This window comes from Talpa occidentalis, unplaced genomic scaffold, assembly GCF_014898055.3.
Source record: "Talpa occidentalis isolate TD23 unplaced genomic scaffold, MPIMG_talOcc4v2.1 talOcc4.11, whole genome shotgun sequence".
NCBI classification, from domain to species: domain Eukaryota; kingdom Metazoa; phylum Chordata; class Mammalia; order Eulipotyphla; family Talpidae; genus Talpa; species Talpa occidentalis.
The window spans coordinates 22,628,438-22,644,818 of record NW_023601104.1 but is presented as its reverse complement, the minus strand read 5'-3'; the positions used below and the strand labels follow the sequence as shown (position 1 = coordinate 22,644,818).

Below are 16,381 nucleotides of genomic sequence, written 5' to 3'. Positions count from 1 at the left end.
GTATTATTATATAAATATTATTCTGAAATGTATTATTGCTTATATCAGATCTTTGGCAGGAGAGTATATAATGCAAATTTTATCAAACATAGGCTTTTATTTGAAAAGAGTAAATTATTTCTTAAACTTCTTATAATATCTTGATTTTTTTTTCAAATACTATTAAAAGGATATTAGCCTACTAAAGAATTCCCTAAAAGAATTCTAAAATTCTGTCTTTTAGGATTCTGCCTCAAAAGGTGATTGAGTTTGGACATACCAGGATCTTCAGTCTGGTTGTTGGGGGCAGGAGGGGGAGGATAAAATTAGATACTGAAAAATATTTTTTAAACAATAAGCAAATATTACTTTATTGAGTATAAATTCCTGAGTAATTGGTTTGGCCCAGAGTAGAGAAACAGACATACTCTAGGATCATGTGTACAAAGCATATTAGAGTTAAATTTTTAACTAGGCTTTTTTTTTTTTTTTAAAGTAAAAATTGTGTAAAAACATGAAGGCTATATATTTTGAACTGGTACTTCTCAACCTTTTTTTTTTTTTCCCCATGTCCAGTTTTGATAAGCATAAATATCTTATGTTCTTGTTAATATAATTTGCAATTTTGTAACAAGTTAAATACTATTCTAAAAATGTATAAGGAAAGCTTTTATAATTATACAGAGGAGCCTTTTGCCTCTCCCCACATTTTAATCTGCATATATAAAAGAGGTCTTCAGTTCTCTCAAATGTGCTAGAGGGAAATGTCTAACTTTATGTATCAGTTGGGATGAGCTAGACTATGCTTTCTTAACAAAGTAAGCCGGAAATATCAGAGACCTGACCGCAAGAATTGTTGTTCAAATATGTACTGTACAAATCCATGAAGGCCTGCCCTGTTCTGTATAATCCATTGCAAACCCACAGTGACAGCCATTGCTGTCTTAGCCTCACCAGAGAAATACATGACTTCCAGGGTGCTACAAAGGCAAAGAAAGGTTAGAAGTAATAACATTGATTTTTAACGGTCAGCTGAGAAATAAACTACATCATTTGCACTCAGTTCATGGCCCAAGCTAATTGTAAAGGGAGGCTGAGAAATGTTGGTGAGCAAATGGATTATTTGATGAGCTGTGTCTCTGTCCCATGTTTTTCTCAGCACTTTACGTGCACCTTAAAAGGAATTAAGTAGTCCATGTTAGTAGTTCTTTATCAGCCAAAGCTTCAGAAGGGAAGAGGATTGAGTGGTAGGATTGGAAAAACCAAACCTCACTTTGGACCTCCAAAAGTAACTTGATTTTGTGCAGTTTTGCATCACACCTTTGTTTGCCCCAGTATCACGATATCAAAGTGAATGTTGAATCTAATGTTTGCTATAATTGTTTCAGTACAGGATGTGCAATATCAAATAACCATGTAGGTCATTTGTAACATTAAATTGATAGCAAAAGATTTGTTTTTGTAGCCAGAGGTTCAAAAAACAGCCTCATGAATATATGTTTATGTAATTGGGATGATTTCACAAAAGATCTGCTCATTTATTTGGGAGTAAATGGAGATTTTTAATAAAAATTCTCCAAAATGGTTTACTGGAATGTTTTGACATCTAAATCAAATTTTAGTTCAAATATTCCTTTTGGATGTCTTCTTGCAATGCAGTGATTGAAATATATAAGCGACACATGTAATAAGCTTTCAGGAAAGATCATCAACCTCAATAGTGGTTGGAAAAGGGAGATTGTAACTTGGGTTCATTCAGCAGACTAGATATTATTTGTGGTTCCTCCTAAACTTAGAACTATTTTCAGTTTGAGAATTTCTTCCACTTAAGAATATGAAGACCTTTAAACCTAACAAATACGGATTTTAATGTTTGTCATTAGAAGTTTCATGTTAAATAATCAGATAGGCTTGTCAAATCTTTTAAGCTCTATTAAAAATTGTAATTTTTCATTGTTGTAAAGCACACATAATGGAAAATTCACCATTGTTAATATTTAATTTATTTACTCTAGTCCTAGCAACTATTAATCTTTCCCTCTCTGAATTTGCCTATTATAGATAGTTCATAGAAATGGAATCATACAATTTGTAGTCTTCATGTCTGGCATCTTTTAGTTAGAATAATGCTTTCAAGATTCATTCATGTTCTAGACATGTATCAGTACTTCATTGTATGGCTAATTTAAAAGATTAGAACTTTAAAAGTTTGCACAGTTCATCTTTTTTTCTAATACTCTGAAAATAGACCAGTTTTATCTTTTATTTCAGAAATTCAGCCAAATATCCAGTTTTTTAGACAACCAGTGAATCTAAGTATGAAACAGAAAACTTTTATTCTTAACATTTAAAACTTTACAAAGCATATCAAATAATCTGATGTTTAACATACTTACCACGTGATAGTCTTCCCTTGGTAACAAATAAGGTTAAAATCTTTTTTGAACCACTGGTAATTGTTTTGAAAGATAATGATCAGCCATAAATGATAGTGTATTCTAAAATCAGACATCTTCATGGTGAACTCAGACTTGTTGAACTAGAATGCCATGACTCGTTTTGTTTCATTTGCTTCGTAGAATTTTTATAGCAGCGTTAGTGAACTGTCCAAATATTTGTGTTGAGCCCCTTCCCCAACAAATGAAATAATAACTGACAGTTTCTATTAAGAGTTCTTTATTTGAGGGGGAAAAAACGGGACTATGGGCTTGATCTTTTTCAACACTTTTTTTTTTGTACATCCATCTTTAAATCATCACTTTGGCTCCTTATTCCTTTCTTAAATTATATTCTGAATTCCTCTGGCATTTCTTCTCTATTCTGAAATTCTCTTTTCTTTCCTCTAGTATTTATAAAATTTGAAAACTGTGTAGAATGCAAGGTTTCTTCTGTAGTATGAAGTTTTTTTTATTAGTCATCAAAAATTGTTTTATATTACATTTTCTCAGACTTCGCCCATAGTGATATTTATACTTTTTTAGTGTAACATACAGATTTTATATGATTGCATTGTTAATATTAATGGATGATGATAATAATATCCAGCAAAAAGTATTTTAGGAACTATATTTTAGGCAAACAAGAAGAGAAGTTGAAGGTAAGGGTACAAGCTGATTAGAAATTTTAGTAATGTAGGAATCTTTCTAAGTTCCTTAAGGGTGAGAACTATTGTTAGGTTGTTCTTCTGTGTATTTCCAGAGACACACAGTATAAGTTCATATTTATCATTTGTAGAGCATAGCACAAAAAGATTAATGAACAAATAAATGAGTAATGAATTCTCATTTTTAAAAAAAAAAAGATTGATTTATTTATTTACACAAGCACTGGGTACAGTCAGAAGCGCGGGAGGGTGAGAGAATTCACCAGAGCCAGAGCAGGGAGCAGAACAGGCAGGCAGACGAAGTACACTGCTGAGGGTAGCAGCAGGCGGCAGGAGAGGTCTGTGCGCCATGTGGGACCCTCACCCGACAGCTGGGCATCAAACAGGCTGCAGAGGCTGCAGGCAGCTTTGCAACCCAGCGCTCAACCTCTGTGCCACCAGGGAGGCCCATGAATTCTCATTTTTGTTGAAAGACAAACAACTGAAGACCTAGACTAATATGGTGGTAGTCAAATTTAAGAAACTAGAAGAATATGAGAGTTAAGAGGGATAAATAAAAGATTAAAGTGGAATTCACCAAGAAGAGCAAAATTAAGCAGACTCCAACACTGAACACTGGGGGACTGGAGAAACGAAGGTGCTAAGTAACAGCTGAGAAAGGAAATGTGTGTGTGTGTGTTTTGTTTCTTTGAGGGGAGAAGTATGTATGAAATTACTGGTATATCTATAAGTATTAGAACAACAACTAGTTGAAAATACTCCATAAACAAAGGGATGGAAAAAAAAGTGGATTCGGTCTTTATTTGCATGTAATTGATAGATTAAATCATTGTGTGGATGATTAACCTTTTGAGAATGAATTCTGGTAAGAATTATAATAGGCTGAGTTACACCGTTATAAGGGTTTTTTTAATTGGTTCTATTGTTTGATCTGTGCTTTATTATCTAAGAATGAAATCTGCCACCAGAAATGCCAGTAATCTACACATTTTCGATTGTAGTGGAGTTTGCTGAAATCTGGCTAATAAAATTTTATTGTAGATATTTTTATTGTAATAGGACTTTCGACAATGTTTAGAACTATTATGTGGCAAACTCAGTTGGGGGAAAGAAGCTATTCCACCTCTGTACAGCAGAAATTATTTTGAAAGGTACACTTATAGACAAAATGATTTAGTTGCAGAACAATAGTGAAACTTTTTACAAATTGGTTCTCCAAATAGCAGCTTCTGTTGCATGTCAAAGAATAATTCTATCTCTGTAGTGTGGAAAGGGTTGTTGGCTCTACTTTAGTATTTTAAACCTATTGTCATCTGTAGGTGACAGTAGCATCATCAGTCATATGTTCTGTAGATATTTGAGATTTTGGAAAGGATTCTAGAAATCATCTTAGCTATTTACAGTTGAAAGAAAAATTTATCAGAGCACCAAAGCCCATTAGCCAGTTAAGATGAAGTAATAATAGTCTCCCCATCCCCAGCCAACTACTTTTCCTGTAATATTATACAGTTCTTCTTCTTTAAATGTAATTAAAAATGAGAAACTTTTGTCTGAACGTTAAAATATTTTTTATACTTAGAATATAAAAATTAATAGGAAAATACCATTTTTATTTTTATGTGCAATAAATTTATCAAACAAACTAGTGATGAGAAAAGTTCTAGATTTTGTTTTCTTTGGCAGATGATTCATGTTATCTGGTCTATATTTAAATAGTCAAATTTTTTTGTAGAGATGTTTCAGTAAATTTTTTTAGAGAAGAATCAAGGGTTTTTTAAATGATCCTTTTTTTTATCTTTTGTAACCAGCAAGAAGTTGACAAGTTTACAGACCTAGAGAAACTCTACCTCTACCTTCAGCTGCCTTCTGGTCTCAGCAATGGAGAAAAAAGGTATAGCCGTTTTTGCCTTTGCTCAAATTACAATGTTTATAGGACAACCCTTGCCTGTATGTGTGGTATGTTTATTGTGATTCTTACTGTTCTACAGAATTCCTAAAATTATCAAAAAACAGAATGGCAAGACAAGAGATGATTTCAGTGTTTGATCACAGTTGATTATTTACTTAGAATGGTGCCGACTCATTTGTGCACTTGGGTAAATGCTCGTAATACAACTTGGGTAGTTTATAAACAGATTAGTATAGTTATACAGTGTAAAGGATTGTGAATATTGAACAGACCTGAGAAAAAACAGTAAGTATTGTGAAAAGTAGAGTACAAGAGTTTTAGCTACTGTCAGGTGAGCAAATCACAGAAAGAAAAAGTAAAAATGCTTGTATGCAACATGATAAATGTAAGATGTTTTAAGTACTTGGAAGCATTACTACATTTTCATTATTAAAAGTCTAGGAAGTACAGAAAGAAGTTGCTAGTTCATGCATTCTATTCTTAAAAAGTTTCTTTACCCTTTTTGAGTATTTCTCTTAATTTATTTCTTTTATATATGTTACCTTTAACATTTTGTTACTTTAAAATTGTATACAAAAAAGAAATGAAATAAAAATTCTATTTACTGTTGACCTTTTCTTCCTTGCACCCCCCCAAGAAAAAATTTGTACCAAAATTTATAACTACTTAAATCATTTTATGTCCTAGAAACTTGCTCAGTATATTCTTTGACATTAAATAAGTTGTTTTTGTAACTCACTGAGATGAATACCAGAATCAATAGAAGAGCTTTCTTCATAACATTTTGGTGTCCATTTCATAGAAATACTTCTATGAAACTATTTCATAGAAACAGTTTATAAGTGACACTGCCATATAATAAAAACTAAGGTGTTTGGTAGAGGTATTGATCTGGAAAGGGGAGTCAGTTACAAGAAAGACTGTAAAGGAAGATTTGTCATTTCATGATCATACCTGGTGTGATTCCAACCTGGAGCATACAGTAGTTTAGAAAGATTTTGATGTTTTCCATTACTTTGAAAGTTTGATTATTTGGTAAATTTAAGCAAATGAACAGGCAAGCAAGAGAGGAAATATCCACTAGGAAGTAATTTGGGCCAAAACCAATAGCTTATATTTTTAATGCTCTATCTCCTATGCCACTTTATAGACCATGTGGAGGGATTAACTTCAGTCAAACACTAACTGTAGAAAATGGCTCACATCCACAAGTGGGACAATGTGTATACAAATAACTAGGCATCTATTATACATCCTTAGTTTGGCTTGTTAATTTATATGCTTTTGTTTTACTATTAGTGATCAGAATGCCATGTCATCTAGTCGGGCACAGCAAATGCATGCCTTTTCCTGGATTCGAAATACGCTAGAAGAACATCCTGAGACTTCACTGCCGAAACAGGAAGTCTATGATGAATATAAGTAAGTAGTATATGTGTACATCAGGCATGGCGATGTATTAAAGAGCTTAAATGCTATATAGTGGTTTGTTTTATCTTTGGTGTGAATACCAGACTAATTTATGGGAATTTAATGTAGACATCTCTAAGATTCCTGCCCTCTCTCATGTACTTAGTAGCATACACACACACAAACACACACACAATAAGGGACAAGATTATGGAGTAAAAGGACTTCTAGTGTTATTTTGGATGATGGAGGAAAGTTTGATGGTAGAGGGATAATGACACAGGATTGCTGAATAAAAGGATTCTTGTAGATTTCTACAGGTGACAAAAAGTTGTATTTGAAGTTAGAAGGAGACTGGAAGGCAATAAATAAATTAGTGCATAAGGAGAAACTAAATTGTATTTTGTATTTAGACCTTTAAAGTCTAGACTTTCATGAATCCAAAACTTTTCTAATCCTTCTCTGTACCAATCAAAGAAAAAGAAAAGTTTCTGGAATGTTATGAATTACTTATGGACAAATAAGTTCAGTATCTTACACATGTTAGATACATATTTGATTTCCAGACATGAAACAAAATTATCAAAACTAATGAGCCCTTCTGGAAAGAACTTAATAGGTGCTAAATCTAGTCTTATATGTCAAATAAGTGCTGTTGTTAGCCAATATAAGGTGATACAAAGGAATTACACTTACTTAGAAGGTTATTGGTATCTAAAAACAAAACTGTCTACCCTCATTCAAAATGTTGATTACTTCACCTTAAGAAAGAGAATGCAGCTTGAGAAGGTCTAGAGAAAAATATCTGAAACACTCAAGGAAATAATGTTAAATGGAAGAAATTTTGGGTTTTTTTTCCCTTTAAAAAATTAAGCTAAGAGTGAGTGTGATCCAAGTCTATAAAGTTCATCCTGACAGTAATACAGTAATTTATTGAAAACCTATTCAAGTTTTATTCACATGTGGTGCAACTGGCACTGGGAATTTTAAAAGTGTTCCTACTGTTTCTCCAATGTTGACACCTACTACTTTAGAGTACTGGTTTTCATGAAGGTATATTTGCCCTCCCTCTCACTCCAGGTATTTGCCAATGTCTAGAGATATATGGTTGTCAAAGCTAAGCTGTGTTAGATGGTGGATACCAGGTGTGCTATTTAACATCCTACAAAGCCCAGGAAAGCCCCCAACAACAGAAATTATATCTGGTCCATTATAAAAAATGCTATGGCTAAATACCATTTTGTTGGAACTCTTGCGGCATCTGTGAAATTTGATTGTTCAAGCAGATGTTTTGTATTTTCCAGCCTAGTCTGTTAGAGACTCTTTTTTTAAGCATGAAAGAGAGGGACACACAGACATAGATGTAGGTAGGTAGGTAATAGTAATATCACTGATTTTTAGTCTCTTTTAGGCCTTGAATATCCTTAGTTTTTCCATATTACTTGTATGATTGATGTTATACTGGCAGCAAAGAAGTACTTAAGGTACCAATACACTCTATCCTTTATAAAATTGCTTAAATAAGCCATATTTTAACATTATTTTAACAAAATGGTGATAATCAGGACACTTTATATTTATTTCAGTACGTGTTAGTTGGCCTCTTTTACCAAATAATTGTTTTGTTGATTGGAAATGAATTAGTCTGAAAAATATAAAGAACTGTTCAAAATGTAATTAATGTATTAAAGTGTGTATGAATTTTTATTCATTGATGCCTAGCTTCAGGAAAAAAAATTTCAATTTTTTTAAAATTTATTTTATTTATTTATGCATAGAAGAACTGGGGTATAGGCCAGAAGTGCAAGATGTGAGAGGATTCATCAGAAATAGAGTAGGGAGCAAAACAGGTGGATTTACTGAAATACACAGCTGAGGGGAGCAGCAGGCGAGACCAGAGAGATCTGCCATGCCATATGTGGGTTAGCTTCCTGCCTGGAGATCAAACTCAGGCCTCAGCAAAGATAGCACTGAGATTTAACCCCTATGCCACAAGGAAGGCCCCACTTCAGAAAAACTTTTAAGGACAAATACTTATGGTTAATTATAAAAGTTTAAACACTGTCCACTATATTTGTTTTTTAATTAAGTTCTGTAATTACACTTATGAATAATAGAAAGAAAGACACCTGTGAGGTCAAACTAACTGCATACTCTAAGTAGGATAGGACTATCCTAACTTGGAGTTTCTCTACCCTGCCCCATTTATGCCATATAACCTGCTGTATTTTTGCAGCTAAAATAAAATTAAGAAATTACATAGGGGCTACATAGGCATTTTTATTTCACTTTATTAAATTTGCCTTTTATATAAAGTGTACAGGCTACTTCAACTTTTCAAACCTTTAACAAGGTAGTTTGTCCAGATATTTTTGTTTTTACTTTTCACTGGGTTCCTCTGTTAAAGGATAAAGAAGGGAAAATGAGGATGAATAAATACAACTTTACAAACGGAGTATTCCTCCATGGGCCATCCGAGAGCAGAAGCAGTTTACACTGAATCTCTACTGGATCAAGAAGACCTTAAATAATGAATTACCCATAGGAGCAAAATTCCAAGCCATTTAGTTCAGCAAAAAAATCCACATAAGCATTTAATATATGTGCTGCCGAAGTGAGTATCACATAAGCTTTTAATAAGGACACTTTATTGTGGGTAAATATATTTTTAAGCTGTATTATTAGATACAGAGTTTTTGGTATCATTTACAAATGACTCAGAAAGATCTTTATAAATAACATACTGGAAAGAACATCCCAATATTGTAACATGGCCAAAAACCATAGTACACATTATCAGAAAAAGAACAAAACTAAAAAAACCAAACATTTCACCCTTTACAAAACCAAAATGCTGCCAGGTAATGCACCTTGGCACTCTGCCAAGTAAACACTGCCCAAGACCTTCATGAAATCCTAGTTTTGAAGATAACATTTTTTAATATTGCTAATTTTTTTTTCATTGTCATCATCATTTATCCTAAAGAATTACTTTGTTTTCAGGGCACTTTCTCCTCCAACTTCCTATTATAAAAAATTTCAAAAATAACTGAAATTTTGAAAGAATAATGCAAAAATATTCATAAGAAAGAGTAAAAATGCAACCATTTTCAACAAAATAGAATTTGAGAGAATTATGTGCAGCAAAGTAAGTCAAATGATTAAAACAACTACTGTACATCTACATAGCAGATGATTTGACAGCAAAACACTTTCAAAAAAAAATAGTAGACATAAATAAACATCATGAGAACTTTGGGATTAAGAGGAAGGGGGAATTGTATTAGTACTCAGTGCTACAGGTTTTGGAGTACTACCAGGCAAACAGGAAGTAGAAGGAGAGTTTCTAAGTAGAAAAAGAAATGAAACTATCATTATTCATAGGCGATATGATATGTGGAAGATCCTAAAGACTCCATCAAAAAGCTATTAAAACAATAAGTGACTATAGCAATGTCAGACTACAAAATCAGCATACTAAAATCCATAGCTTTTTTAATATACAAACAATAGAAACTAGGGGTCTTAGATGGCAACATAAGAAGATGGAAGAATATCCCATGCTCCTGGATAAGGAGACTCAATATAATCAAGGTGACCATCTTTTTTTTTTTTTTTTAAGATTTTTTTATTTATTTTATACAAGAACCCCAGGGTACAGGCCAGATGTGTGGGAGGGTGAGAGGATTCACCAGAGACAGAATGGGAACAGAACAGGCAGACTGACGAAATACACTGCTGAGGGGAGCAGCGGGCGAGACAGACAGGAGAGGTCTGTCATGCCATGTGGAACCCTCGCCGGTGGCCCGGGGATCAAACCAGTGCTGCAGAGGCTGCGGGCAGCTTCGCAGCCCAGTGCTCAACCGCTGCACTACCAGGGGAGACCCAAGATGACCATCTTGCCAAAAATAATACACAAATTTAATGTAATCCCTATCAAAATCCTAGCAATATTTTCCAGAGAAACAGAACCAAAATATTTGAAATTTAATATGAAACCACAAAAGGCTTCCAGTTGGAAAAGCAGCTCTTAGAAAAAAGGAGAGAAGCAAAGTTACCATGTTACCTTACGTCAAACTTTATTATAAAGCAACAGTTTTAAAAACAATATGATACTAGCACTAAAATAGATACATGGACAACTGGAACAGAATTGAAAGTCCAGAAGCAAATCCACACATGTACCAGCACCTAATCTATAATAAAACATCAATGTCTGTAAAATGAGGAAAAACCGTCTATTTAATAAATGGTGCTGGGAAAATTGGAAAGCTACACATAAAACAATGAAGTTGGATTGCTCACTTATAATATGCACATAAACAAGTTCCAAATGAAAGAAAAATTCCAAATGTATAAAAGATAAAGACATGTATCCTGCAGTAATCAGCTGTAAGAGGAAAAGCATTGGCGATATGTTCCATGATATCAGAAATAGAGATTTTTTTTGATGACTCAACCCCCTTTGGCAAGAAAATTAAAAACAAAAATCAACAATTGGGATTTTTCAAGTTAACCTTCTCTACAGCAAAAGAAAATATAAGACAATTAAATATACTGTTGAGTGGGAAAAATGTTTACCTATTATATAGTCGATATGGGATTAATATCTAAGATAGATAAAAAACGTAATTCAACAAAAATAAAACAAATAATCCTATTAACAATCTGGGCAGCAAATGTGAATTGACAATCCACCTAAGAGGATATCCAGAAAGCCAAAAGATATGTGAAAAATATGTTCATCGTCACTTCAATAAAAGATGCATATTAAACCTCACACTCATGAGAATGGTACATGTCAAAAAGATACCCAACAACAAGTGAAAAACAGAACCCCTATTTTCACTATTTGTGGGAATGTGAACTTGTGAAGTCATTATGGAAGGCAATCTGTATTTATCTTAAAAAATTAAAATGGAAATAACCATATGAATCAGCAGTGCTACTCTCCACAGAATATGGAACCAACATCAGCAAAATTTATATTCCCACAATATTCATATTAGCAATAGCTGCAATAGCTAGGATATGGAAGCAGCCTACATGTCCTTCAAAAGTGATTGAATCAGGATGTGGTGCATGCATACATATATAGAGACATAAGAAAGGGTGAAATGTCATCATTTCCAACAAAATGTAGGGAATTTGATAGAATTATGTATAGCAAAGTAAGTCAAAATGATAATTTGATAACATAAAACACTTTCAAAAACTAGGGCATCGAAATACCTCCTGAGGACTCTGGGGTTGAAGGGGGGAGCAGGGAAAGGGATAAGACAGAAGTGGGGCTGAGGGGGAGGCCAGTCTTCCAGGTGCTGTTCTAGGAGCGGGGTATACACACAGTTTCTACCCTCAAGTTGCTTTCCTTCTAGTGGTAGTGCTGATGGAAGTGGTGACTCATAGGCAATAAAAACATAAAATATGTAGAACCTATGGGAACTACAAAGGAAAGAAAGTAGTGATACAATAGAGTGATGGGGTGGGAATGGTGTACTTCCTGAAATGTGGCATCTAGGAGTTGTGTCGGTAACTGAAAAGTAAAGGAAATAAAAAGAGGTAGGGGGAGAGAAAGGGACAAGGGAATACAAGGGTTGGTGGTGGAGAAAAATTATCTTAAAGATACTAGTGGGAAAGAATTATAGATATGATGCTAAGACTACGACAATTGCTTTTATAACTATAATACTTTTATCACAGATAAAGAAATTCTGTAACCCATCTATTACCTGGCTTGGAGCCATTTTTAACATAAAAAAATTACCATTTTTGTATACTACATCACTGCTAATGATTTGAGAACAGTGAAACCTTACTGAGATGCAAATGGAATTAGCTAGCTCATGTCCCAGCAAATGAGTCACTTTTACTCCCCAGTCTAAAAGTATATGATTCAGATTCATTCAGCAGTAAAAATCCCAATTTGCTGCTTTTTGTATATTAAGAAAATTATTTACAGTAGATGCAATTACAAATTTTTGTTTCGCTTTTTAGATTTTTATCTTTTGAGACATAAATCATATTATAGAATAGTGTCTGACATTACACAATTGAGTGAATTTCAGTTTATTCATGGGATTATGCATCAGCTACCACTATGCCAGAATATTTTGATTACTTTCCCAAAGTAATTAAGCCCCATATCTATTATCACTACCAGTTCTTCCTTTCTCCCATTCCCTAGTAACAAATGATCTTTTTGACTCTGTGAATTTGCCTATTCTGGAAATTTCGCATAGATGGGATTATATCAGTATTTCATTCCCTTTTAAGGCTGAATAATATTCAGTAACATAAATATGCCACGTTTTGTTTATGCATTCTTCAGTTGATAAACATGTGCATTGTTTCTACTTGTATAAATATGCTGCCTCTAAACATTTTTCTATGAATTTTGTAATAATTTATTTATATATATTTTATATCATTGTTCATTTTTGTACAATGTTTGCTTTCCTTTTCTCAGGTGTAGTCCCTATAGAATTTCCATCACCAATTCACACATGCTCCATCACCATAGTCCCTTGTGCTCTTCCCACCCTCATTTTGATCCCTCTCCCTCTCCCTCCCTTGCAGAATGTCTCTAATTTATAGTTGTCTGTTTATTTTTGCTTTGTTGTGTTGTGTTTTTTTCTATGAATTTTTGTATGGTTATGTGTTCAGTTTTTTTTTTTTTTTTTTTTTTTTTTTTTAATTTATTTATTTATTTATACAAGCACTGGGTATAGTCAGAAGCGCGGGAAAGCGCGGGAGGGTGAGAGAATTCACCAGAGCCAGAGGGGAGAGCAGAGCAGGCAGACTGATGAAATACACTGCGGAGGGGAGCAGCGGGCGGCAGGAGAGGTCTGCGCACCATGTGGGACCCTCACCAGGTGGCTGGGGATCGAACCGGCGCTGCAGAGGCTGTGTGCAGCTTCGCAACCCAGTGCTCAACCGCTGCACCACTGGGGAGGCCCCTATGTGTTCAGTTTTCTTGGGAATATACCTAGAACTGGGCTTGCTAGATTATATGTTTAACCTTTTTTTAATATTTTATTAAATCTCTATTTTGTAAATAGATTAAAACTGATGGGGTGATTTGTGGTACATGAGTTTCATAAAGAGAATTCATAAAGACAATATAGCCCTGTTTTATTTATTTATTTATTCATTTTTTTTTTTTTTTAAATTTATTTATACAAGCACTGGGTACAGTCAGAAGCGCAGGAGGGTGAGAGAATTCGCCAGAGCCAGAGCAGGGAGTAGAGCAGGCAGAAGGACCAAAGTACACTGCGGAGGGGAGCAGCGGGCTGCAGGAGGGGTCTGCGCGCCATGTGGGACCCTCCTCCGGTGGCCGGGAAGCAGCCGGGCATCGAACTGGCACTGCAGAGGCTGCGGGCAGCTTCGCAACCCAGCGTTCAACCGCTGCGCCACCAGGGAGGTCCAAGATAACTGTTTTATTTCACTATTAAAGTGCTTTTTTGTAAGCAGGTGAATAGGTGCCACAAAAGCATTCAAAAAAATCATATAGTTAATCAGTCATTACAAATATTCATTGACAGAAAGACTTCTCAGGTAATGCTTAGTTATTTATCTCTGAAAACTATGATTTTGAGTGTAATTTAGCTTACAGATTCCACAGTTCTACTTTACTATTTCTTGTGTGATTGCAGTGTTTTTAATGCATGTGCAAACAGAACACAGTTTTCCATTGTTTGTTTTACTTGTCGCTTCTGAGATTGTAGGTAAAGTGACCTATTAAACATGAATAAAAAATAGTTTCACTTATCTAGAGTTCCACATTCTGTGGAATTCAGTTATAGTTACAACATCTAGAATTACTCCTCAAGGCACAATCTTTTACATGAACTTATTATCAACAGATTCTCTTTGTGCAGTCTTATTATTATTCAGTAAAATAGCTTCCAGTATAAATAGCTTCCAGCTAATAATTACCTACACAAATTGTTCACATAGTTATTCTCTTAATGCCAAATTCTAAATGGAAGTTCATTTTTTCTTGTTGCTATAAAATTAGACATCTCTTAACTTACATGGTGCATGTCAGTTAAAACTTTTTTCCCAGCATATATACTTGCCTCTTTTTTTTTTTTTTTTTTTTTTTTTTTTTTTTGATTACAGTAACATTGCTTTACAGCATTGTGTATAATTTAGAGATATGTAGGATCACACCCGTCAGGAGTATTTTACCATACCATATCCACCACCCAGGCACCGAAAGTCCTCCACCATAGTCCATTGTGCTTCCTACCCTACTTTACTCTCCTTTCCTCTCCCTTCTCCAATAGCCTCAATTCTAGTCAGATTTCTAGGGTTTGTTATTGGTTTGTTTTTTCCTATTCCTTTGTTTTGTTTCTCTGTGTTCCACATGTAAGTGACACCATCTGGTATTTGTCTTTCTCCTTGTTACTTATTTTACTTAGCTTAATCCCCTCCAGTTCCATCCATGTTTTTGCAACAGTCAAGAGTTTATCCCTTTTTTATAGCTGAGTAGTATTCCTGTGTGTGTTGTGTGTGTGTGTGTGTGTGCGCGTGCGCATGTATCTTCTGATCCACTCATCTGTCTTTGGGCACATAGGTTGTTTCCATAATTTATTGTAAATAGTGCTGCAGTTGAACATAGGAGTGCATATATCCCCTCAAATTAGTGTTTGGCAGATCTATTTTTAAATTTTGAGAAATCTCCATACTATTTTCTACAGAGGCTATACCAGTCTACATTCCTGTCAACAATGTACAACAGTATATATTTTATTTCCTAGCTTTGCCTTTCAAACTTCTTCATTAGTCTATTTCCTTAACTGTTGTTCTCTGTCTTGGGCAATCACAAAGTTGATACTTGCCTATGATTATTTTTCACAACTTCTCTTCCATATTTTCCACTCCTCATGGGAGAAAGCTTTTGCTTTGGGCAAGCTCCAAGATGAGTTAGATACAGTTTGTAGGCGAAGTCTTTCATAGAATCCACAACACAAGACAAATAATAATAATTCTTTGGGAATGAGATTTGAGAGAGCACCATCTGTTATGTTTATTCTGGTGGTCATGAGGCTGAACTGGGATATGGTTTGTTACTTCTCAAGGCTACTCCTGGAGAATGGGGGAATCAGACCGGGCAAGTTAAAATGACAGAATGCCTTTCCTACTCAAAGTCAGTCGTTTTTCTTGGATAAATGCTCCCCCACTTTGCTGCAGGCCTTGGGTTAATTTCTGGAGTTGAGACATTGATATTGATCAGCTTTTCCAGTTTTTCCATTGTTTTTTAGAGAAGTAAATTTCACTTCTCCTTACTATGCAGTTTCCACTGATGTCACCAAAAATGTAAGATTAAAATCCATGAATGTTAAAGGGCCAGAAATATTAATGTGCAGTTAGCTATCACACTTCATTGAAAACTGAAATGGTCAAGTAGGTGAATAGCCATTTTAATCATAAATGATAAAAACTGTTCACCCTGGAAGATGAAGACGACCTCTGCAGAGACTTTCTTTAAAAGTCTGTAAAACGCATAAACTATGAAAAAGACTCCATCTAATTTGTTTCCCATTGCTGTAAAGTCCAAAACATTTTATTCTTTAGAGGAAAGTAGCATTGTACAGTAAAGAAAGATTGGATTTTGGAACTAGCAATATTGAAGTTTGAGTAGTTATTTATGCAAGTCCTGGGGCTTGGTACCCATAGGCAAGTGCTTAATCTTTAAAGTCATTTTTCTTTCTGTTCCTTTGTAAAATGTAAAAATACTATACTGTTTTTGTTTAGATAAAAAGGTTTATGTGCAAGGTTTATCACAATGCCTAGTGTATGGTAAACCCGATATGTGGCAGCACTTGTTACTATTGTACAATCCAACATTTTGTCCTGCCTCATGCCTCATATAAATCATATTTTGTATAAACTTCTCTTCTTCCTTCCTGTTTTTTACCATTCATCCTACACGTTAACTATTTTGAACTTCTCAGATTTCAAACACACACACACAC

General features: G+C 34.4%; 1 protein-coding gene across 1 annotated transcript in view; it reads left to right on the top strand.

Moving 5' to 3' along the window:
* RFX7 (regulatory factor X7) overlaps positions 1 to 16,381 on the top strand; it is a 99,484-nt gene that overhangs the window by 64,900 nt on the left and 18,203 nt on the right. The window contains exons 3-4 of the mRNA XM_054701723.1: positions 4,891 to 4,973; positions 6,291 to 6,413. Coding sequence (XP_054557698.1) covers positions 4,891 to 4,973; positions 6,291 to 6,413 — 206 coding nt within the window. The remainder of the gene's footprint in view (positions 1 to 4,890; positions 4,974 to 6,290; positions 6,414 to 16,381) is intronic.